Source organism: Lynx rufus, unplaced genomic scaffold (assembly GCF_022079265.1).
Source record: "Lynx rufus isolate CCGP_SWC_20201006 ecotype Redwood Valley unplaced genomic scaffold, mLynRuf1.p SCAF_2, whole genome shotgun sequence".
Lineage (NCBI taxonomy): Eukaryota > Metazoa > Chordata > Mammalia > Carnivora > Felidae > Lynx > Lynx rufus.
The window spans coordinates 70168209-70192123 of NW_025814834.1; the positions used below are offsets into that span (position 1 = coordinate 70168209).

At 35.4% G+C, this 23915-nt stretch overlaps 1 protein-coding gene across 1 annotated transcript in view; it reads left to right on the forward strand.

The window, feature by feature from the left end:
• The window catches only part of KCNH7 (potassium voltage-gated channel subfamily H member 7), a 476865-nt gene that overhangs the window by 413952 nt on the left and 38998 nt on the right, over positions 1–23915 (forward strand). The window contains exons 8-9 of the mRNA XM_047085555.1: positions 4554–4953; positions 12275–12474. Coding sequence (XP_046941511.1) covers positions 4554–4953; positions 12275–12474 — 600 coding nt within the window. The remainder of the gene's footprint in view (positions 1–4553; positions 4954–12274; positions 12475–23915) is intronic.

Sequence of the window (23915 nt, forward strand, 5' to 3'; positions counted from 1 at the left end):
AATATTTTTTCTGATACCAGTGGAAAGTTAAAAAATAATACCTAAGATTCTTTGTACCTCTACTGTTTTTTTAATTGTTGCGGTAAGTGTAAGGATGGATTTATTTCTATTTTCAAAAATTGAAAAAAAACACAAAATAAATTTACATAGTATAGCTGAGTATTACATGAAATTAGATATATGGTCAGAGAAACATGTATGCCAAAAACATTCCCTTCAGCCATGTTCTGATGTTAACACAGCTATAAGGTAGGTGTGGGTCTCATTTTTCATTTGTGCATAAGACGGAGATAGTACATTGAAGTAAACAAAGGGACAAATAGTCGCCAACAAATCAGCAAGAGGAAACTGATCATTCTTTAGTCTTTGCTCTCTGAGATTTTGCTGCAGTCGTTTTTCCTTTGTGTAAAATGGGAAAAACCCTTTAAATCTTTAAAGAGAAATTTAAAGAAGAAGAAAAGTGTTATTGTAGTCTCGTGTCATCTATCTACAAGATAGGCTGCACACAACAGTAGCTAAGGAAGAAAGCCCAGGTGTGTTAGCAGCATCTTGATAACAATACAAATAAGATCAAGTCATTTGTTACATTGCCAAACAACATATGTAGTTATGCTTGGGTACATCTTATGGAATCACAAGAGAATGGCTTTGACTGTTGAAGTCCATTTTCATTCATCCTCAGAAGCAACTGAAAGATAAAACAACTGCTTAGAAATTTCTCCCTCTTTTCTCTCCCTCTTCTTTTCTCTCTCTTCTTCCCTCCCTCTCTCCCCATCTCCCTCTCTCTACCCTTGCAGTCATTTAGTATCATGTCAGTTGGTTTGAGACTTCATCGTGTACCATATTTGTTAAGCTTTTTTTTTTGTCCAGAAAAGATGTCATTTGTGTGTTATTATATAAATTATATTCACTTATCTGCTTAGAGAACTTACTGTCATTTAGGTTTTGCCTTATTTTGATATAATCCTAGAAGAAACATCAGATGTTTCTTTGAAGGGAGAGAAAAAGGAGGAAGCTGGCCTACACAGCAGATGGATTATATAACATCATTTTTGCTTTACTATCTTGGCAGCCAGAAGAGTTATTAGTACTTATTATCACAAGATGTTATTAAAACATCTCATTTGTTTTGAAGCATTTCACTTCATTAACCAAATACCTTAGAGAATTTTCATTATATTTCACTTATTTTGAGGTTGAGAGAAAATTTTTCTTCCAAAGAAAAGAAGTTTTAAGCAATAATTTTCAATATTTCTGATTTTTCAACACAAGTAAATAGCTAACAGAGCATGGAGGAAATATAAACACACAAACAAGCTGTGAAGTGTAGAAAGAGACACGTTGAACCAGTGATTCCTGCTACTAAAGTCCAAGCAATCAGTGCATGTAGATGATGTTTTTGTCTTTAAAATTCCCACCCTTTCCTGAGGATGCCAAGGCCAGTGTTGGAAAAGCCTCCATTTGGAATTCTAGATATCGAAGTAATGCATTTGGAAAATATGTGTATCCATCCATTTTACAATATAGTGTTCCCACTTACTGATAGAAACTAAAGCTTATGAGATATTTAAATAAGAACAAAAAGCTACTATTTACTGGGAATTACCTACAAACCTATGAGGAGGCATTATTATGCTCATTTACAGATGAAAAATTTGAGGTCTAGAGATGAAGTAAACAACTTCTCCAAGATGATAGATGGGTATGGATACAGAATTCATACATCCATTTGTTTGTTCCAAAGCCCCAATATGTAACTGATCAGCTAAAACAGACACATGAAAAGATGCTCTACATCACTCATCATTAGGGAAATACAAATCAAAACTTCAGAGATACTGCCTCACACCTGTCAGAATGGCTAAAAGTAGTAACACAGGAAATGACAGATGCTGGCAAGGATGTGGAGAAAGGGGAACCCTCTTGTACTGTTGGTAGGAATGCAAACTGGTGCAGCCACTCTGGAAAACAGTATGGAGGTTCTTCAAAAATTTAAAAATAGAATTACCCTACGACCCAGAAATTGAACTACTAGGTATTTATACCAAAGGATACAAAAATACTGATTCAAGGGGCGCCTGGGTGGCGCAGTCGGTTAAGCGTCCGACTTCAGCCAGGTCACGATCTCGCGGTCCGTGAGTTCGAGCCCCGCGTCAGGCTCTGGGCTGATGGCTCGGAGCCTGGAGCCTGTTTCCGATTCTGTGTCTCCCTCTCTCTCTGCCCCTCCCCCGTTCATGCTCTGTCTCTCTCTCTCTGTCCCAAAAATAAATAAATGTTGAAAAAAAAAATACTGATTCAAAAAGGCACATGCACCCTGATGTTTATAGCAGCATTATCAACAATAGCCAAATTAGGAAAAGAGCCCAAATGTCTATTGACTATGACTGGGTAAAGATATAGATATAGATATAGATATAGATATAGATATAGATGATATAGATGATATAGATATAGACATAGACATAGATATATAATGGAATATATATTCCATTATATATACAATGGAATATTACTCAGCCATCAAAAGAATAAGTCTTGCAATTTGCAACAATGTGGATGGAGCTAGAGTGTATCATGCTAAGTAAGTCAGAGAAGGACAAATACCATATGATTTCAGTTATATGTGGAATTTAAGAAACAAAACCCATGAACATAGGGGAAAGAACGTAAAAAAAAAAGAGACAGAAGGAGGCAAAACCATAAGAAACTCTTAACTGTAGGGAACAAACTGAGGGTTGATGGAGTGAAGGTGGGTGTGGGATGGGCTAAATGGGTGATGTATTAAGGAGGACACTTGTGATGAGCCCTGGGTGTTACATAGAAGTGACGAATCACTAAATTCTACTCCTGAAACCAATATTATACTATATGTTAACTAAATAGAGTTTAAACAAAAACTTGAAACAAAGAACCAACGAAATTTGAAAAAAAAAACTGATCATCTAAAATGTTAATAATTCAAATGATGGAAAGTTTTTTCTTCCAGAAAACTACTTAATAATAACTTAGACTCTCCCTTTATTTGTTGAGAAGAGATATACTCTTACATTTGTGAAGAAAAAAAATGCTATTTTCTTTATTCCACCTTGAAAAACAATAATTCAACATTGGGAGCAGAGAAGACTCACTTCTTCACACATCCCATAATGAACAAAGACCAGAGCCCAAATGTAATAAGCACATCCCAACTACGCAAGTTCCTCTCACCTCTGGAAGGGTCCAATACAACTTAAAAAGAATTTAGAGGAGACCAAGGGATCTCCCTTCCTCTTAGTGACCACTCTGAAGAAAAAGAAAAAAGAAAGAAACTACAACACTTATTATAGAATTCTGATGAAACTATTTTTCTTAATATTTAGTGCTTTTTTTCCACCAAATCAATATGGATAGAGGGTGATAGTTCTGCAATGTGCTGTTTCTTTAATTAAAATATAAGTATTCTTAATGCAGTTGGATGTACTTTGCAAAATAAACACCAACAATGAACACATAAAATGACTCAATAATTGATTGGTAAACACCATGTAACTATGGAATAATTATATGCCCTGTGAATTATATAGTACTTATAGCTGACATTATTTAGGAAACCTAAGAAATGAACTTGTAATTTGTACTTATCAGATTTCAAATCCAAACAACCAGTGAAGTATCCTGTTATTATATAGAAGTGTCCTATCATTAGATACCTGGTCAGTAATAATCATACAATTAATTACACATATCACACCCCAAAGAAAAATACGTAATATCATTGGGCCTTCAAGAAACAATTTATCAATTTAACACATTTGGGAAGGAAAAATGAATTTAAATATAGTGTCTAAGGCATACATGCAATCATCCAATAAGTTTCCCAATTATCTGCTTGCCTGGTTCTTCTCATTATGCAGGTTTCTCTCGATTCTAGTATCAGTTCCTCAGCAAGTTCTTCTTTGGCCTTTCTTTCCAAAGCAGTCTCCATCCTGACTCATGCCCTCAAATACCCTCTATCATACCACTTTGTCTTATTATTGTTGTCACATTTTTTTTTACTCTTTAAACAATCCTATTGTTCGTTTCTTTAAAAAACATCTGTTTCTCCCCTCGAGACAGTGGACCTCATTTCTCCTCACTAGAGACAGCATTTTGTCTAGTAAATAAATATCTTTCTATTATAAAAGTGATCACGTCTGTTTGCTCAACGCTATAATCCCAGTGTGTAGGCACTTGCTAGGCACACCAGTAACACATGGGACGTTTCTTGGTGAATGAATGATTTACTGACTATTCGTTATCTCCAAAGCACTTGGTTAGAGCATAAAGCTAGACAGATGGAGTGTCTGTCCCATGGGTCTTGCATGCCAAGATATGAATGTACCACACACTTTCAAAGTATTTTCCAAAGCAGACGTAAAGTTAAAACAAAAACTAACCTTAATACTTCATTCAAATATGCATTTATCTTCAATGCTACCACCTTGTTTTGACCTGTTTCTACCTACTTTGCTTCACAGGAACATACACTGAGTTGTTTGCCAACTGTTTCTGACCATACACATTTGTTTCCACAGACAACAACATTAATTGGTCTTTTGAAGACAGCTCGACTCCTTCGTCTGGTGAGAGTGGCCCGGAAGCTTGATCGCTATTCAGAATATGGCGCTGCTGTTCTAATGCTCTTAATGTGCATATTTGCCTTGATTGCTCACTGGCTGGCTTGCATTTGGTATGCAATTGGGAATGTAGAAAGGCCCTACTTGACAGACAAAATCGGATGGTTGGATTCCTTAGGACAACAAATTGGGAAACGTTACAATGACAGTGACTCAAGTTCTGGACCATCCATTAAAGACAAATACGTCACAGCACTTTATTTTACCTTCAGCAGCTTAACCAGTGTAGGATTCGGGAATGTGTCTCCTAACACCAATTCGGAGAAAATCTTTTCAATCTGTGTCATGTTGATTGGCTGTAAGTAGATTTCTCTTTTGTTATCTATTAGGATGAGATAATATCACAAAATTGATATCTCTAGAACATTAAGAATAAGGCAAAGAAAAAATTATAGAAAACTGTAGAGATAATGGGATTACATATATGGGTACTATATTCTATCAAAACTGATTCTGTGAAAGGGAGACACCGAAGGACTTTCAGGACTTCAGAAAACCAAAAACTGAAAACTGGAGTGACATGGATCTTGGGATCCAGGAACTGAGACTTGCAGTTCACTTTTACTGCTGTAAAAGTGTCTGTAATTTGTTACCAATGGTTATTTTCTATTTTAAGCTGAGGTCAGATTACAATGGGAAAGACTAGTTTACATTATATTCTAGATAGATAGAAATATATATATATTTCTATCTAGTAATGTAATAGTAATAGAATATATATTTCTATATAAAATATATATATTTCTATCTATATAGAATATATATTTCTATATAAAATATATAGAAATAATAGAAATGTTTCTTATGTATCTGCATTTATACACATATATGCACAAATATGTATATTCTTCACCACTTACTGACTAAAAATGCCTTTTCCTATGACATCAGGCCAAATTTCAGTTATTGCTCTTTACCTTGTAATAGGATGCTGATATCGGTGTCATTAATGAGGTATATTTTTTTGGAATAAGAAGCAAAAAAAAAAAACGCATTAAAAAAGATGTATAATTTTTCTTAAAAATCATACTGTGGAGTCACTAAAGATAACCTTGCTGATACCAAACAGCAATTGACAAAAGCATAATGGATTTTGAATGCTTAAAAAAGGGCATCATCCTTAGATTGTATACAAATATGAAAACAGATCCAGAGTTGCTTTTTAAACGTTAACACATTAACTAATGAAATATACTTAGATAACCTTTATTATGAAACTTAAATCAATTCACCCAGTTTATTGTTCAATGTATTTCAAATTTACTTTTCATATGTATGTCTTAGTATTTTTATTATTCTAGGATTGCTATAGGCAAATGGTATTATATTCAAATAACCCGAGATATTCTACAGATGCAGGCTAAGTCTGTACTACAAACACAGACGTAATCTTGTACCCAGAAGGAAATGAAGAGGGACCTACTAGGAAAAATGGAAAAATTCATTCCAGAGAGACTAAATCTCTCGGAACAAGCACAGTCCCACCCACTCTGTGATTACAACTGCCAGTAAATACTTTACAGAGATTATCAATCTTAGTGAAACAGGTAGCAAACAAAATTTTTAAAAGTCTGTTCCTAATTACTTAAACATCTGTATAGAAAAAATATATATACTTTTCATAAAGAAAACAGAACCTGCATGTTGAAACTTAGAATTTGCAAGAAGGAATTTTTCAAATGCACTGAAATTTAACCTGCTCACCACTTAGGGAATACCCATCACTTGTGAGGATTGTTAAATACATACTACTATTTATCCTGTGAATTATCTTAAATTAAAGAAAACCCAGTTCTTTATTTGGCCTATACCCAATCTCTAATCCCTAAATCAGGGTTGTTGGCAGTCTTTTTACCTTCCTTCCTTTCTTCCTACCTTTTTCCTTTCTTTCCTACCTTCCTTCTTAAACATAGCACTAAGCTATTTCTATTGATTCCTTAAGAAGAATGCTTGGTTTCTTCAGACAATTTTCATATTTTAGGAAAAGAGAAAACACTTTAGTTAACTGAGTAGAGTAAGATACAACCACAACCACAACCACAACAACAACAACAACAAAAACAAGCTTATGGATCCAGAGAATAGATTGGTGGTTACCAGAGACTGGGGTGAGGAGTAGGTAAAATGGGTGAAAGGAATCAAAGGTACAAATTTCTGGTTATTAAAATAAATAAAAAATAAATAAATAAACAAATAGGGATGTAATGTACAGCATGGTGACTGTAGTTAATAATACTATATTGTACATTTGAAACTTGCTAGAAGAGTAGATCTTTTTTTTAATTTTTTTAAACTACCAAATTTTTTTAAACTAACATAAACTTCCAAAAAACTTTTTTTAATGTTTATTTGTTTTTGAGAGAGAGGGAGAGACAGAGCGTGAAAGGGGCTGGGGGGAGGCAGGGAGCAGAGAGATAGGGAGACAGAATCAGAAGCAGGCTCCAGGCTCTGAGCTGTCAGCAGAGAGCCGGACATGGGGCTCGAACTCACAAGCCGCGAGATCATGACCTGAGCCAAAGTTGGACACCTAACCGACTGAGCCACCCAGGCACCCCTAAACTACCAAAAAAAAATTTAGGCTACTTTTTAATGTTTATTTATTTATTTTGAGAAAAAGGGGGGTAGGGGCAGAGACAGATGGAGAGAGAGAGAGAGAAAGAGAGAGAGAGAGAGAGAGAGAGAGAGAATGAATCACAAGCAGGCTCTGTGCTGTCAATACAGAGCCTGATGTGGGGCTCTAACCCACAAAGCTGTGAGATCATGACCTGAGCCTAAACCAGAAGTTGGATGCTTAACCGACTGAGCCATCAGGTGCCCCTAAAAAAGTAGATCTTAAAAGTTCTTGTCACTGTGGTGATGGATATTAAGTAGACTTATTTTGGTGATCATTTCTCACTGTATACAAATATCAAATCATTACTTTGTACTTCTGAAACTAATATAATGCTATATGTCAATCATATCTTAATAAAACAAACAAATGAAGCTCAGAGCCAGAATTGACAGAAATGATGAAACTGGTAGACAATACCAAGCACTTTAACAAATTTGTATGTGGATTCCCTGAAAATGGGAGAGGGAACCAGAAAATAAAATGTATCAAAATGTGTAAGAGACAGCTAAAACAGTGCTCAGAGAGAAATGTGTACCTTTAAGTGTTTTTATTTTTTTTAAGTTTATTTATTTATTTGGAGACAGAGAGAGCATGAGTTGGGGGAACGGCAGAGAGAGGGAGAGAGAGAGAATCCCAAGCAGTCTCCACTCTCTGTGCTGAGCCCGATGCGGGGCTTAATCGATTCCATGACTATGAGATCATGACTTGTGCTGAAATCAAGAATCGGACGTTCAACTGACTGAGTCACCCAGGCACCCCTTAAGTGTTTATATTTTAAAAAAAAAAGATCTAAAAATCAAAGATCTAAGCTTCTGTCTTAAGATCTAAAAATCAAGGATCTAAGCTTCTATTTTAAGACAAGCAAATTAAACATATAAGTAGAAGAAATATCAGAGATAAGAGCAAAAGTTAATAAAATCGAAATCATACATTAGAGAAAATTAATGGTAGTATATTCTGGCTCTTTAAAAGATCAATAAAATTGATAAACCTCCTATAGACAGACATAAGAGAGAAGACATAAGTTAACATGTCTTATATGAAAGAAAAGATGTTACTATCCATTATAAAGATATTAAAAGAATAATAAAATAAGATTATGAAATACTTTATAATAATAAATATGACAATTTAGATGTGATAGAAAAGCTCCATAGTGAAACAAATTACCAAAACTGAAACAAAAAATCCTGAGCCATACAATAAAATTTGATAAATTGTATTTCATCAAAATCGGTACCTCAGCTTTTCCAAGGACACTATTAAGAAAAGGAACAAATGATAGACTAGAAGAAAATACTCTCCATACTTAGACCTAAAAAAAAAAAAGACTTGTATCTGGAATATATCAAGAATTCTTACAACTCTGTAATAAAGGACAACTCAATTTAAAAAGTAGCAAAAGATGTAAACACATTTCACAAAAGAAGATAAATTAATGGACAATAAGTGCAGGAAAAGATGTCATTAGTCATCAGGAAATGCAAATGAAAACTCTAGTGAGGTATTACATGGCCACTACAAGGTTAAAATGAAAGACTGGCAATACCAACTGTTGGTTTGGGAACAACTGATACTGTCACATATTGCTGGAGGGAGTATAAATTGACACAGGTTTGAGAAACAGTCTCATGGTTTCTTATAGAGTTAAACATACCACACAATTCCACTCCTAGGTGTTTGAAAGGGAAATGGAAGTATATGCCCATACAAAGACTTGTACACAAATGTTCGCAGCAGTTTTACTCATAGTAGCCAAAAATGAAACAATGAGCTTTCTGTCAACAGAAGAGGTGAACTGAACTGGTAGAGCCATTGGATGGATACTGCACAGTGATTAAAAAAAAAAGAAAAGAACATTTTAATGATTTATACAACAACAGGATTAATTTCAAAAACATGCTGAACAAAAGAAGTCAACACAAATGAATGTATACATCATGATTCCATTTATATGAAAACCTAGGAAATGCAAACTAATCTTTAATGACATACATTGGAGCGTAGTGGTTGTCTAGGTTCTGAAGTGAGTATGCAGGCAGCCAACGAACACTGGGGAATCTTTTGGGGTGATGGAATGTTCTATATCTTGATTGTGTTTATAGCAGCGTATACATTGGTAAAAATTAATTGATCTGTACCATTAACACCTATTTAATTTATTGTATGTAAATTACACACCTATAACATCTAATTTTTTAGGTTAAAACTTTTTAAAAGTTTGTGTATTAGGTAGAAAACGTGTATTTGCTCTATCGGTACATTTCAGCTAATGTTTAATGGCCTACTAAATACATTCATTTGGTTAGCATATCAGATTTTAGGTGTGGTGTGCTGAAGGAAGTTTTAAGATATACCTGTTTTGTTTCTATAATATCCAAGCCTAAAACAAACCATCTGGTGAAATTACAACTATCTATTGAGGAAAGCTAAATAAAATATTGAGTTGAAGAGAGAAATGCCTTTATATAGTCTACCATCTTGCTTTTGACTCATATTTGGATTCATATTTGCCATCTTACTTTTGACTCGTATGCCAATTGTTAAGCATTAACCGAATAATGTATAAAGAATATAACTATGTTGTGCTTCTTTCTTGCTTATGGCTCCAGTTGCTCCTGAAAAAAAAAATCAGAAAAAATAATTTGTGCCTTCATTACAACTTAAAAAGCCACCACATAGAATTGCCTAAGAGAAATATATATTATTCATATATTAAACTACATGCTTTTAATCTAGATTTTGCCATTTTGTCAATGAATGGAAATACCTGTCTATGACCCAGACTAATGTTTTGGTTCATTTTCATAGCAGTATGGAGATAAAGCCACAATGTAGAAATGAAACCATAGTATGTATTACAAACAAATTAAGAGTGCTTTCCCTGACCCGCCTCCAAGTAGTTATGTGGTTTAAATAAAATAACTGGCATTGAGGGGCACCTGGGTGACTCACCTGGTTAAGCGTCCGACTTTAGCTCAGGTCATGATCTTACAGTCCTTGAGTTCGAGCCCTGCGTTTGGCTCTGTGCTGACAGCTCAGAGCCCGGAGCCTGCTTCAGATTCTGTGTCTCCCTCTCTTTCTGCCCCTCCCCTGCTCATGCTCTGTCTCTCTCTGTCTCAAAAAAAAATAAAAACATTAAAAAAATTTTAAAAAAATAACTGGCATTGATTATGTCCCCCTGACTAAATCAAATGAACTTAATGTGTGCTACCTATAACTGTTTCCTGAGAAAATGATAGATACTTTGGAGACACAACAGCATGCATAAATATTTCCGACACTACAGTTAGGAAGAGTAAAATGCATTTTTCACAGGAATCTCCTTGGATCACAGGAATCAGTTTCAGGCAAGTATTGCTAACTCTCTTCTTAATCAAGTACTCATTTACTCAAATTAGGCACGAGTCTTTATCTTTGGAAGGTCCAATCTAAACAGCTTGTCTACCTTACTGAGAATTACTGTCCTTCACACATCCCAGGTCAGGCTCACTACAGATCTCCCCAACTTTCATCTCTTTAAATAGATAAAAACAAAGGGCCACTCCTTTCTCTATGGCATTCTCTGACTTGAGATATCTATGGTATACAAGGCCATATGAACCAAGAGACAAAGATCAGATGGAAAATTAAGCAAATGACCAAGAAGATAAGTTGTTTTAAAATGCTTAACCCGAATTTGGTCAAAATCTACTTGAAAAACGACTAAGGGGTTTATAGAAGTAAAGGTTTGTAAAGTGTGTTGTGCTCGTGGGGGCCGGGTGGGGAATGTGTTTGTTGAATACAATTGAATCAAACACTGTGGTCATTTTTTACCACGTGCTCAGGATATTGCAGGCCCAGTGCCTTAAACATATGCTACCCTCTCTCTACGGTTCTGGCACATGCCCAGAGATCAGAATACGGTCCATGTATCATGATTTGACTTTCCGTATAGAATACAGCACTGTTTTAGGATTATTGGAAACAATACAAACATAAAAAGAAAGAGAAGATACTCAAAGAACTTATGTTAAATCACAAAGATTTAGCCCGGAAAACACTTAGAAGGGTATTCTACATAAGTACTGGAATGTATAGCAAGGATTCTCATTGCAGTTCTTTCTTCTCACAGACAAAAGGGAAATGTATATTCTATTTTTTTCTACAAAAATAAAATGATGTCCTCATACTCAAGCCTGAGATATCTGTTTCTCATGTAAAAATACTGTAAAACTGAATTTTAATAGGTTAAAAATCGTATACAAATAAATAAGGAAAGTATGAGTTCTTTAAAACAATGTATCATTCCTTAGCAAAACCAAAGTATTCAAAATAATCTTGAGATTTATAATAGATTTTTAATATTAAAAGGTCAGGTTTGAGTCTGAGAGGCAGAGATGTCACAGTTTAAAAATAAACATTTTAATCCAGCTCCAGAAAAACATATCTGTGGTAACTCTGTGACATATATCCTTATTACATTACAAAGAAAATGTTTATTTTAAATTTTTTTTTCAACGTTTATTTATTTTTGGGACAGAGAGAGACAGAGCATGAATGGGGGAGGGGCAGAGAGAGAGGGAGACACAGAATTGGAAACAGGCTCCAGGCTCCGAGCCATCAGCCCAGAGCCTGATGCGGGGCTCGAACTCACGGACCGCGAGATCGTGACCTGGCTGAAGTCGGACGCTTAACCGACTGCGCCACCCAGGCGCCCCGAAAATGTTTATTTTAAAGGCATTTTATCTCTGTAGTCAATATTCCAGATCATAGGTTGATAATGTAAACAATCTGAGTTTATATTCTAATTTAGAATCCATGGTGAATTTGGATTCTCCAGGTTTATTATCAAATTTATAAAATTTATAATTTTGGCTTAACTTAATTTTTCCCCATTGGCCAGTGATAAATCTTTACAACTGGATTGAGATCATGAAAAAATCTACAAACTTGAGATTCTGACAAGATATAAAAATGCCCAAGTGCAGTCTTCCCCTATAACTTTGTTTTTTATCCAATCCAGCACTAATGTATGCAAGCATTTTTGGAAATGTATCCGCAATTATCCAAAGACTATACTCGGGAACTGCCAGGTACCACATGCAGATGCTTCGAGTAAAAGAGTTCATTCGCTTTCACCAAATCCCCAACCCTCTGAGGCAGCGGCTTGAAGAATATTTCCAGCATGCATGGACATACACCAATGGCATTGACATGAACATGGTATGTATTTCTGTTTTCCAAAATGGAAGTACTTCAGGCATTATAGCTACAGTTCAAATGGGAAAGCCAGTCTCACCAGCTTTGAACCCCTTGCTTTTGTTTTCCTCTCGGATGTTTATTTTCTCCCCTGGAGATAGTCTCTCATTCTCAATTCATGGCATTGCATGGTGCTATATCTAGTTATACTGTGTGGCAAAGGCATTATAACATGATGCAAACTGATATAACTGTGTAGTAGAGTTCCCACTTCTGGTTAGGGAGAACATGATTAACATAGGATTTGGGCTTTCAGCACTTGTCCTAGCTTCCAGCACCCAAAAAAATAGTTGGACCCATGTGTGTTAAGATTTGACAAGTAAATAGTAACAATCACTCTGATGCCCCCAAACAGAAATCCAAAGTTAACATTCCTTTAAAAAAAACAGGACATTTTGAGGATTTGTGGGAGAGGTTAAGGAACTTCAGCATGCCATAAACATTTTATGATTGGAAGTTTCATATTTCTGTTAAGGACAAATTTTTCTATATTTACAACAATTAACTATGTGCCCTTTTACTGTACCTGGTTTAATGCATCTTTCCTTTCAAGGAGGAAATATGGATTTCTTCATAACTTTTAAGCAAATTCAACATCAACAATCACTTTTCATAATTCCTCCCACGTCCATCAATGTTTAAAAATCAACATAATTAAGGACATCACCATGGCATAAAGAGCTCTTTTTATTATTAGGTGAATTGCACACATTCTCTTGACCTACCTGTATAGCTACAGAGACTGATTCCTACAGATAAATTATGTGACATGCCCAAATTCTATGGCATATCACAGATCTATTAGGAAAGATTAAAAATATGATGGCCTCCCATGTGTCAACTCCTCCAGTGGGCAAGGACCCTGTTGCTAAGAATTCTTTAGAAAATCAAACCACTCACATTTAATGACATGAACAGCATAATACAATTTTTGCATAAGTAAGCCTATCCAGTTTAATTTGACATTTTTTATTTGACTGGTAATATTCTGACAAAAAAGCAAAGGTTCAAAATTAGCAGTCAAAGGGCAGAAGGCATGGCAAATGTTGCCCAATTTGAAAGCCATGTAAGGATAAGCAGATTAAAGCCAAATGTGATGTATTTGACTGAGAAGTAAGGACATGCCGGTATAAAAATTGACATTTGATAAGCCAATCAATTAGTACATTTCATATAAAAGCATAACTGAATTCCATGAGTTATTTCTAATTATCCCAAAGTTACTTGAGAAAATTCATTTGATAAATTTATATCACTAAGATATAACTTAAATTTCATAAGAAAGCACCTACCAATTTATCACTTTCGATGCTTCCATCTGTATTATTGTTGAACAAAGATACCAGCATTCAGAAACTATTGGGGATTCTGTAACTCTGGGTTGGCTGAAGCAGTGTCAAGACTTTTTAATCAGAACACGTGTCACTCAATTTTGTTGTTCCATACTGCCAGATTATTTCACTAACAGTAATAAAACAATTATATATTGTACATCCCCTCTCCATATAACTAGTTTTGTGACCATTTTTGTGATAAAGTCTCTTTTTGACAACTATTTAGCTTTCATTGTTTGACTCTATTACCTATGAATATGGTTTATATACCACTTGCCTATTTACAATGTACTTATGAAAGATTTATCTCTTTCCTGTCTGCTTCACACCTTAATACATGGAATCACAACACCCACCGGTAAGAACAGGAGGTATTTATATCCAATTTAATTCTCGTGTAAATTGTGGAGAACACCCTTGTTATCTGTCAGGTTTAGAGCTTGTTAAGTGATTTCCAATGTTAGTTCTGATCTTTTTTGCATGATGTAGCAAAGGAAATACAAAGCAAGGACCTGGAGAAGATAACCTGGAAGAGGCCAAGTACAGAATAGAAATCCTTAAGTTTAACAAGAACTTGACCTCTAGTAATATTTATATACAGTTTCCCCCTCCCCACAAAAAGTTACTTATCTGCTCCTTCCTCCACTCTGATAAAGGTTATGGGTATACGGTTTGCATTAGATAATTGTCATAAAGAAAATGTCATTCTCTTTCATCATCCTCTATTTTCATGATGTAGGTGCTTTACTTTCCTTCCATCTGCATGCCTGTAATTACATGATCCTGGAGTGTGTAAGCTCGAAACCATGTGCCACTGAGTCTTGCATGTGGTTTTGAGAGCTTGACTTTGCACGAACTTCTTGTTTGTACACAGTGTCTACATTTCTCATCTTGTGACTGCAAAGTGAGTAAAAAAATCAAAGTGCAAGATAACTGAAAACTCAGCAAGTGGAAGATGCCTGCTTGTTACACACAATGTGCAAAAAACAAAACAAAGTTAGAGAAAAGTAACTGTACTCTTAGACTATTGAGAGGTTAAAAAAAAACAAAGTAGATTTTTTTACCTCTAAAACCACATTCTTATAATCCCCGTGTCTTGTTAGTTTATTGTTAACCAAATAGTAATTTAATAATAATTTAAAGTGATTTAAATTTATGTATTGTGATACATAAAGTACATCAAACTGGTGTATTTTACATCAGCATTTCACGTTATTTCATTTAAGCACAACCTTAGACATAGTTTCTCGTGAAACATTTCAGGTCATTTTTTTTTTACTGTCCAACCATGTCAGAATGAGGTATAAGGTTTCCAATTACATGTATTAACTGACTCAAAATTATTTTTCATAATCCAAAACATGGGATTCCTTGACAGAACTCAAAACATAGGAAATAGGCCTAAAATGTGCAGCCATATTTCTTATTCCCTGGATCTTTTGCTTTTTGTGAAATAGCTATTGTCACAATATTCCAGAACCAAAAGTATTCTGGGGACATTTATGGGCTTCTTTCAATGGAACCAAATGGTTCAGAGTACAAAGGGAAAAGAGTCAAGGTAATGAAATTAAAGAAAGGATAGTGTTCTTTTGTATCTGATGTCAAGCTTAGGAATAATGACAATTTTTTTTCAAAAATGTCTATAGGTCAATTCTGAAAAACTCTCTCCCTTCTACTCCTCCAAATTTGACCAGTTAGGAAGAGGAGATACTTTCTCAGATTAAGATTGAGAAAGGGTATCTCAAGGATTTTCCCAAATTGAAAGCTGTCCTCTGACCCAGTCTGAAACTTTCTGACATTATCCCACATTGATTTTAGTTACAACATTGTCAAGAACTGAAAGTCAATATAGAGTCAAATTTCTTCATATTACACACAAGGGCCTGGCCATGTGACCAGGCTCTATACATCATCCTGGAGGGAGGGAAATAAATCATTCATGACAGAAACGACTTCATAATTTAAAATTGTATTGACATGGAAGACAATCCTTTATGAACAACTGAGGGAGAATTTTATTTCTTATCTTAAAAATGCCCCCCTAGTTATGCCTAATAATATAAAAAAATAAGAACAGGCATTCAGAAGACCTAAATACCAGCTCTTCAATTTGCCACTCATCTTGGACAAGTCACTTAACCTCTCTGTAATTTCATGAAACTTGTCATCGTCAAATGTTTTTAAAGCACCAGAACTCAAATATGCTAAACATATACAACAATTACTATGGGATATTTTCTTCTTAAAGATGGAGATTCAAACCTACCTGCTGCCTGCTCCCTTGCTATCTGTAGTGAGCTTCTGGTTCTCTTTTATGGTGAATTGTCGATGACAGAGAACAGAAGGGAACCATTTCAGGTAAACACTAGGACAGGAATTGAGTCCCATATGTGGGGAAGCACAAGAGAAAATTAAGGCAGGTAGTGCAGAAACCACTTTGTTTAATTTATTTTAGGAAGAAAGAGAGCAACTGACATTTTTTTTTTTATCCTGAGGTATTAATGGAGAAATTTTTGAGAAAGAGACATAGAAAGGAGTTGGAATGAGAACCTAGGAAGAGGGATGAATGTTTCAGCAGGGTAGACAGACAAGTTTTCCTTAAAGACAGGCAGGTACAAAAAGAAAAAGGGTAAAGGCACTGACTTTGAGGAGAAAAGGAGAAAACTCAATGGTATTAGCACCACATGGTCCAATCTCCTTGGTTAAGCAGAGGGTAAATTAAGTCCTCAGAAAGAAGGAGGTATAAAATAGGAGAAGAGTTGAAGAAGCAGGGAGAACTTTTAGGGATCTCATTCAAGAGTCAACTGAGTAGGCTAAAAATGCTTAGAACCAAAATAGGACTCGGAGTGACAAATCATTCATTTATAATAGCCCAAACAAACAAAGCCAATCAAAATGGAGAAGAGACAAATAAATAATAAGCATATTGTTTAATAGAAATTCTTACTCCTTGGAGTTGATGTGATGTCTAAGAAGCATCTTAGTGAAAATCTGGTTTCCTTCAACAGCTCTTCTCCAGCTCCTCTGCTATCCCTCAGAGAATCATCTGTTAACTCTACCTATTGACCTTAAGTACTAACTACTACCTACCTACGACTACTACTGACTGCTGACTACTCTCTACTTAATTGTTAACTACAAATACTGATTATTTCTGCATCCATGATCTAACTCTACGCCATCAAACACTTTGTTGTACCCATTCTCTATGCTAACTGAAATGACTTCATCTATGCCAGACCTTTATATAAATCTCCTCCACTCAGTCTATTTTGATACACCATAGTGAAAGGTAATGATGAGCTCTTTCAGTCCTGTGCAAGTCAGCCACTCATATAGAAACAGTCCTTGTGACATTAAACCCCATTGGAAATGTTAAGCAAAATACACAGAACAGCATGGCTTGTTTTTACCATATTGTTTTCATCCCCCTTTAACTTTTTCTAAGGATCCTTTATGCAGCCAAGTTGATAAATAGGTTCAATGGAAAACCTTTGATTCTTTAGTCATAAAGTTTAAAAACATGATTAAAAATACGGTGGCCTCATATTTACCCCTCTAGCAGGCAAGGATTCTAGGAATTCTTTAGAGAAGAAAATCACTTACATTTAAAGATACCAATAGCACAACACAATTTTCACATCGGTGTATAGTTTGCATTGATATTTTTTTTTTGTTTGACCGGTAATATTCTTAACAAAAAAGCATAGTTTCAAAACCAGCAGTCAGCCTGCAAAAAGCATTGCAGATATTGCCGAATTTGAAAAAAAAAAAAAACATGTTGCTTCTCTACACAGACTAGCGAGTAAATTCACACATTTGAAAATGGGGCATGGAGACTGGCAAAAACCTGCATTTATTTTATTTTTTTTATATTTATTTATTTATTTTTTATTCTCAAGTTAGTTAACATACAGTATAGTCTTGGCTTCAGCAGTAAGTAGAATATCGTGATTCATCACTTACAACACCCAAGGGCTCATCCCATCAGGACTGGTGAGACATCTTTTAGTTTTCTGTAAGGAAATACCTAGGTACTATTTAGGAGTTGTATTAAAATAGCTGTCTACAATGTACTTTAGAAGATGTTTTCATCTGCATGCTGATTAGTTAACAGAAACTGCCTGGCTCTACAGAAACTATGTAGGCAGCAAAGTTTCTCCCTAGCAAGAAATCTCCTAGCACACGTGCTTGCCTAGTGTAGCCAGTACCTGAACCATATGTGCTTTAGAAAGGGCAAGGTGCATGTCTTTCCTATTTTTTACCAAGCTACTTACTCTAAAGTCTCAAAAATAGCACACAGAACAGTAAGTACCATCTGGAACCCCTGACATGCACAATAGCAGACTTCAGACAGGCATCTGGTATTTTCGTGTCCCAAATGGTATGTGCTCCATCATGTTTCACAAATGATTATGGTCACTTCATCCTTGTCTCCAACCGTTATCAAGAAGGACTTATTTACGGCTGGCACCATGCTGCTTCTGTGCAAAGGGAGCTCTTAACAGTGGGATTTTATCTTTGGTGGTTCCTGAACCACGGGAAATGACAACGTGGCCTGGGGCTTTACGCATGAAAAAACAGTCATTGCAAAAACGCCACACTGAGGCAGTGAACGTATTGCAGTTCTTCCGTTCATTAATAATGTTCTTCTCCCAACAATAGGATAGTGGAAATGATGTGTCCAATTTTTTTTAGCTCTTTGAAATAATGGTACTATTCAAACAGGACTCTAGAGTGCAACTTCTCCTGCGGGAGCATGTGATGCGTTTCCAAACACTTTCTCTGGAGTCCTAGAAGCACAGGAGTAATTCAAACTCCATTCAGTTTGAGGTCACTTACTATTCAACACAGATTTAGCCTATAATTTAAAAAAATACAGAAAGACATCAAAATTTAGCTTTACAACATTCTGTAAATATGACTTTAAGTCCCTTTTAATTCAAATATCAGAGTAATTCAGCATTTATCAAACTTAATGAAATCAAGCCATTCACAATTTCTCACAAAATAAAGTCCAGTATTTTCTTTAGTGGGAGAATTATCTGAGACATTGCAGGAACCTGGAAATTTATATTGAAATGGATGTGTAAAAAAGAAAGAAAGAAAGAAAGAAAGAAAGAAAGAAAGAAAGAAAGAAATGGATATGTAAATAGTCCACCCACTATGTCAGAGTTTAGGTGTTTTTTTTTTTTAATTTATTTTTTTAATATACATCCAAACAGACATCAGAGTTTTTTTTTATATCAGTTTTTAGGGGTAAAAACAAACAAGAGTAAGTTCATCCAGTTCAATTGTTCTTATACTCTTAAGGCAGTAGTACTTAAGGAATTGACATATTTTTTAATTGTTTTCTTGGTTTAGACATTATGCTATCCGTGTGGATGAGTGTGAGTGGAAAAAATATATAATCCTTGCCTCTTTTATAGCAGATGTGCCTTAAAAACCTCTTTTTGTTTGCATCTTGGGGCTCCTATTGGTCAGGCGGGTCACCCCCAGAAGTCTACACTCAATTTAAGAACTGATAAGAATCATTCTTATTCAGGCTCCAGCACCTAAGATAGTACATTTTCATACTCTGGAGCTGTGCTAAATCATTTATATAAGTGCTGCAGTTCATTTTTTTCCCACTCCACTGGAATCTTCTTAGATCACAATGCTTTACACCACCACAGAACTGAAACATATCAGTAGCTAGAAACACCTACCAGGGTGAGAAGATAAGTCAAAGGTTCATTCTGTGCAGGTATAATTCTTGTATTTGAATCATAGAGCTCCATTTCTACTAGCCCTCATCTTGGTTTTGTTTTTTGTTTTTTGTTTTTGGTTTGGTTTGGTTTATGAATTTATTTTGAGAGAGAGACAGTGCACACAAGCAGAGGAGGGACAGGGAGAGAGGAAAGAGATAGAATCCCAGGCAGGCTCTGCGCCATGAGCGCAGAGCTGGTCGCAGGGCTCCATCTCGGGACCTGTGAGATTATGACCTGAGCCAAAACCAAGAGGGACGCTCACCCAACAGAGCCACACAGGAGCCCCACCCTCAGCTTGTTCTAACAGTGGAATCACTATGTGTGGATGCCAGGAAATTGGGGTGTTAGTCGTATTTTAAGATGGGCACTTTAGCCCAGAATCTGACTCTAATTTCGTCTGCTTTGTCAATGACCAGTGCTTCATATTGAACAATAGACACAAAACACTGAGGTCACAGCATTATAATAAAGCATGTATGGTTAATCAAGATGTTTCCTCTATAAATTACCTATACGTAGCATTTTTGCATAGTTTTTTGGTTACCTTTTTTTTTTTATAAGAAATCTCTGTGAATTATAGATAATAGTGTTTTGTCTGTCATCTATATTGCAATTTGTTTCTAATCTCTTTTCAATATGTTGATTTTGTTAAAAATATCTTACAGATTTAAAAATGTTTTTTTTTAATTATTTTAAATATGGTCCAGTTAGTCAACTTATATAGTTCAGAGATCTTGTCCTGATTTTCAAAGGTCCTATGAAACATATGGATTATACAAGTAGTGTGCCAGATTTGCTTGTAAATTTTGTTGCGTGATTAGAAAGAAAATTCTGTATTCTGTTTGAAATGTAACTTTGTAGATTATTTTCTTTATCTGAATAGAAGGTAGAATGTAAATAAGTCATTATTTTTCTATTGATTCAAAATACCATCTTATTTAAACATTAAATTGTCAGATATAATTGGTATACGTATCTTTACTTTCAAATTGGCTCTATTTGTTCATTCCTATGGCAATATAATAATTTGTACTTAGTGACTTTATACTATGCTTTAATATCTGACAAAGTAGGTCAACCCTAACTAATCTTGTTTTTCTTATTTTCCCTGGCTACTTGAGAGTTCTTATTCTTCCAGATAAGATATATGACTGTTTTCATTCAATTACAACAAAGTCCACATTGACATTTGAGATAATCCAAAGATGAGATTGTCAGATCTGGCTAATGAGAGTCGGAAATTGTAACCAATATCAAGATTTACCAACAATGTCAAGAATGTATATAATTTGGGGCTCCTGGGTGGTTCAGTCAGTTGAGCGTCCATCTCTTGATTTCAGTTCGGATCATGATCTCACAGTTTGTGAGATTGAGCCCCACATCATGCTCTGTGCTGACAGTGCAGAGACTCTGTCTCTCAAAATACATAAATAAACATTAAAAAAAGAAAAGAATGTATGGGGGCGCCTGGGTGGCTCAGTCAGTTAAGCGTCTGACTTCGGCTCAGGTCATGATCTCACGGTTCGTGGTTTCGAGCCCTGGGTCGGGCTATGCGCTGACAGCTCAGAGCCTGGAGCCAGCTTGGGATTCTGTGTCTCCCTCTCTTTCTGCCTGTCCCCCACGCCCACTCTGTCTCTCTTTCTCGCTCAAAAGTAAATAAACATTAAAAAAAATTTTTTAAGAAATGCTTATCTTTGCTATTAAATTTATTCTTCAACTTTGTACAGCATAGTCAGTTAAACAAATGACATATATTACACATTTCCATTTTTACCTGTGTATAGATAATAAGGAGTCAAACTATCTTCTTTACAGCAACCTAGTACATTCCCTACATTGTTTTGATAGGACTTTTTCTTAGTTTAATGTAATTTGGTTTGGTTTGGGGTTTTGGAGGATTTTCCTTGAGCATTTATGTTGGATATTCTAGGTGTGCAGTTATATCAGCATCAAAAAGAAAGAAATTCATTCTCTCTTTTTAAATACTATGTATTATGATTTTTAGTTCACTAGATCTTCCAAAACAATTTTGAATAGGGATAGCTGACTTCAATAAAAATAACTTCACCATTAAGACTAATACTTTTAAAATATCTTTGCATTCCTGAAATACACGCTACTTGGTCACTGAGTTTTTTATTCTTTTTTGATTCTGTTGGTTAGTAAATTATTTAGAATTTTGCCTCTATTTTGATATGGCATACACTTATATGCTCTTTTAACGTTAGAAAGAAATTATCTGTAAAACCATGTGGTCCTGGAGGTTTTCATATAGGTCTTTAATCACCATTTCAACTCTACTAGGTATTTATTTACTCTTTTTCTTCCTTGGCCAATACGGTAATGTTTGTTTTGTGAAGCATTCGTCCATTTCATCTAGGCTTTCAGAGTTGTAAAATGGCATGTAGGGTTCTCTTCTAACCCAGTCTTTTCTGTATCAGCAGGTACATCTGCCTTCTCATTCCTAAACTTGTATGTTTTGTTCTCTCTACTTTCCTTTAGCAGGCTTTCAAAAGATTTATGAATTTCATTGGATGTTGTTCAAGGAACTAGCCTTTGCATTAATTTATACTTGCCACTATTCTTTTTATTTCCAGAGTTTGCCCTCATTAATTCCCCATTTTTTATTCCTTTGGAATGGTCTATTATTTTCAAGATTGTATTAAGGTCTTTTATTGTTGGAGTCTTTCTTCTGTAATACTGAAGGCATTAAGACTGTACATTTTCCTTTCAATGCAAGCTTTTCTGTGGTTGCATCGGTTTTGGTATGACTTGTTCTCCTTTTATTGCTTTCTGCATTATTTCTTCTTTGATCCAAAGGTTATCATAAAGTGTGGTTCTTAATATCCATGTATTTCTGATTTTCTGGTCATGTTTTAATAATTTTTAAAACTTTTTGGATTATAGTCAGAGTTAATGGACTATATAACATTTCTACTTTTATAAATGTTTAAGCACGTACACTTAATGTAAAAACAATCTGTAGTTGCAATTTTTAAGATGACTCATCTTTATGAAGTCTTTCCAAAGCATTTAGCTTTTTTTTTTCATGGGGATGAAGGAAACTGCTCTCTTGTTTTACACATATTTTATTATTTTATGTGCAACATGGTTAAGTTACATGATTCCACTAACAAGTACAGCTGGCATAAATAGATTTCAGAACATGCACAGCTGGTCTAAAATTCAGTTGGCAGACGTAGAAATGTGTAGGAACAATATCTGAAACATTTATTAGAGTGCCGGGGTAGCAAGAATCAATACATTTTACAGAAGAGGAATCAGATAGGTGGAGGAAGAGAACTTCTGCTATTTTGAGAGCTTCTCCTATTTTGTGAAAAGTTTGGTAGTTGCTGATATAGTCATCACTTTTTCTAGGAAACAATTGGAATTGTTGTCTGACCCTAACCATTCGAAGGAACAAATACCCTAACTGGTACAGAGTGAAAATGACATTTATGCTACATTTCTACTCTTTGTTAATTATTGATAAAAACCAATAAATGAAATGAATGGGGAACGTTTTGTCACCACGTTAGACGCAACTTTAGAAATCCAGTGTAATGGACAGCTGTGGTAAGTCAAATAGTTGAAGGAACCCTAGACTAAGTCTGAAGTCTTAGTTCCTCCACAAATAAAATCCCTAATGCATTTATATTTAAGCTTTCACATATAAAAGATGAGGTAATCACCGCTCTCTATGCTTTATATAAAGTTGAATCAAAACATTTGATTCTAAAATATTATCACATGAGAAAGGTTTCTGGAAACAAAACTAGGTTTAAGTTCAAGACAGCATATCAAGTACAGGGTGGTACTTAAATCACTCTTTTCATTACCTGGCAGACTGCACTCCCTTTTCCTTTCTTTGTGAGCAAGCTCAGGTCATTTACAATTCATCCATTTTGGAAGAAGTGTTTTCAAAGCATCCAATAGACCCCACTGTAATTTATTCTGTTAATGCCTGCCCTCGCTCCCTCTCTCAAGGAGTTGGGTTCAGGGGAAGGTCCTGCAATTGTTCTCAGTATCCAGGTTCCTCCTGTTACCTTAAGAAAACCTAGTGGGTTCCGTGGGTTTCCCTTGAGATTTTAATGCATACATCTTAATGCACCTTTTTTTAATTTTTTTTTTCAACGTTTATTTATTTTTGGGACAGAGAGAGACAGAGCATGAACGGGGGAGGGGCAGAGAGAGGGAGACACAGAACCGGAAACAGGCTCCAGGCTCTGAGCCATCAGCCCAGAGCCTGACGCGGGGCTCGAACTCACGGACCGCGAGATCGTGACCTGGCTGAAGTCGGACGCTTAACCGACTGCGCCAC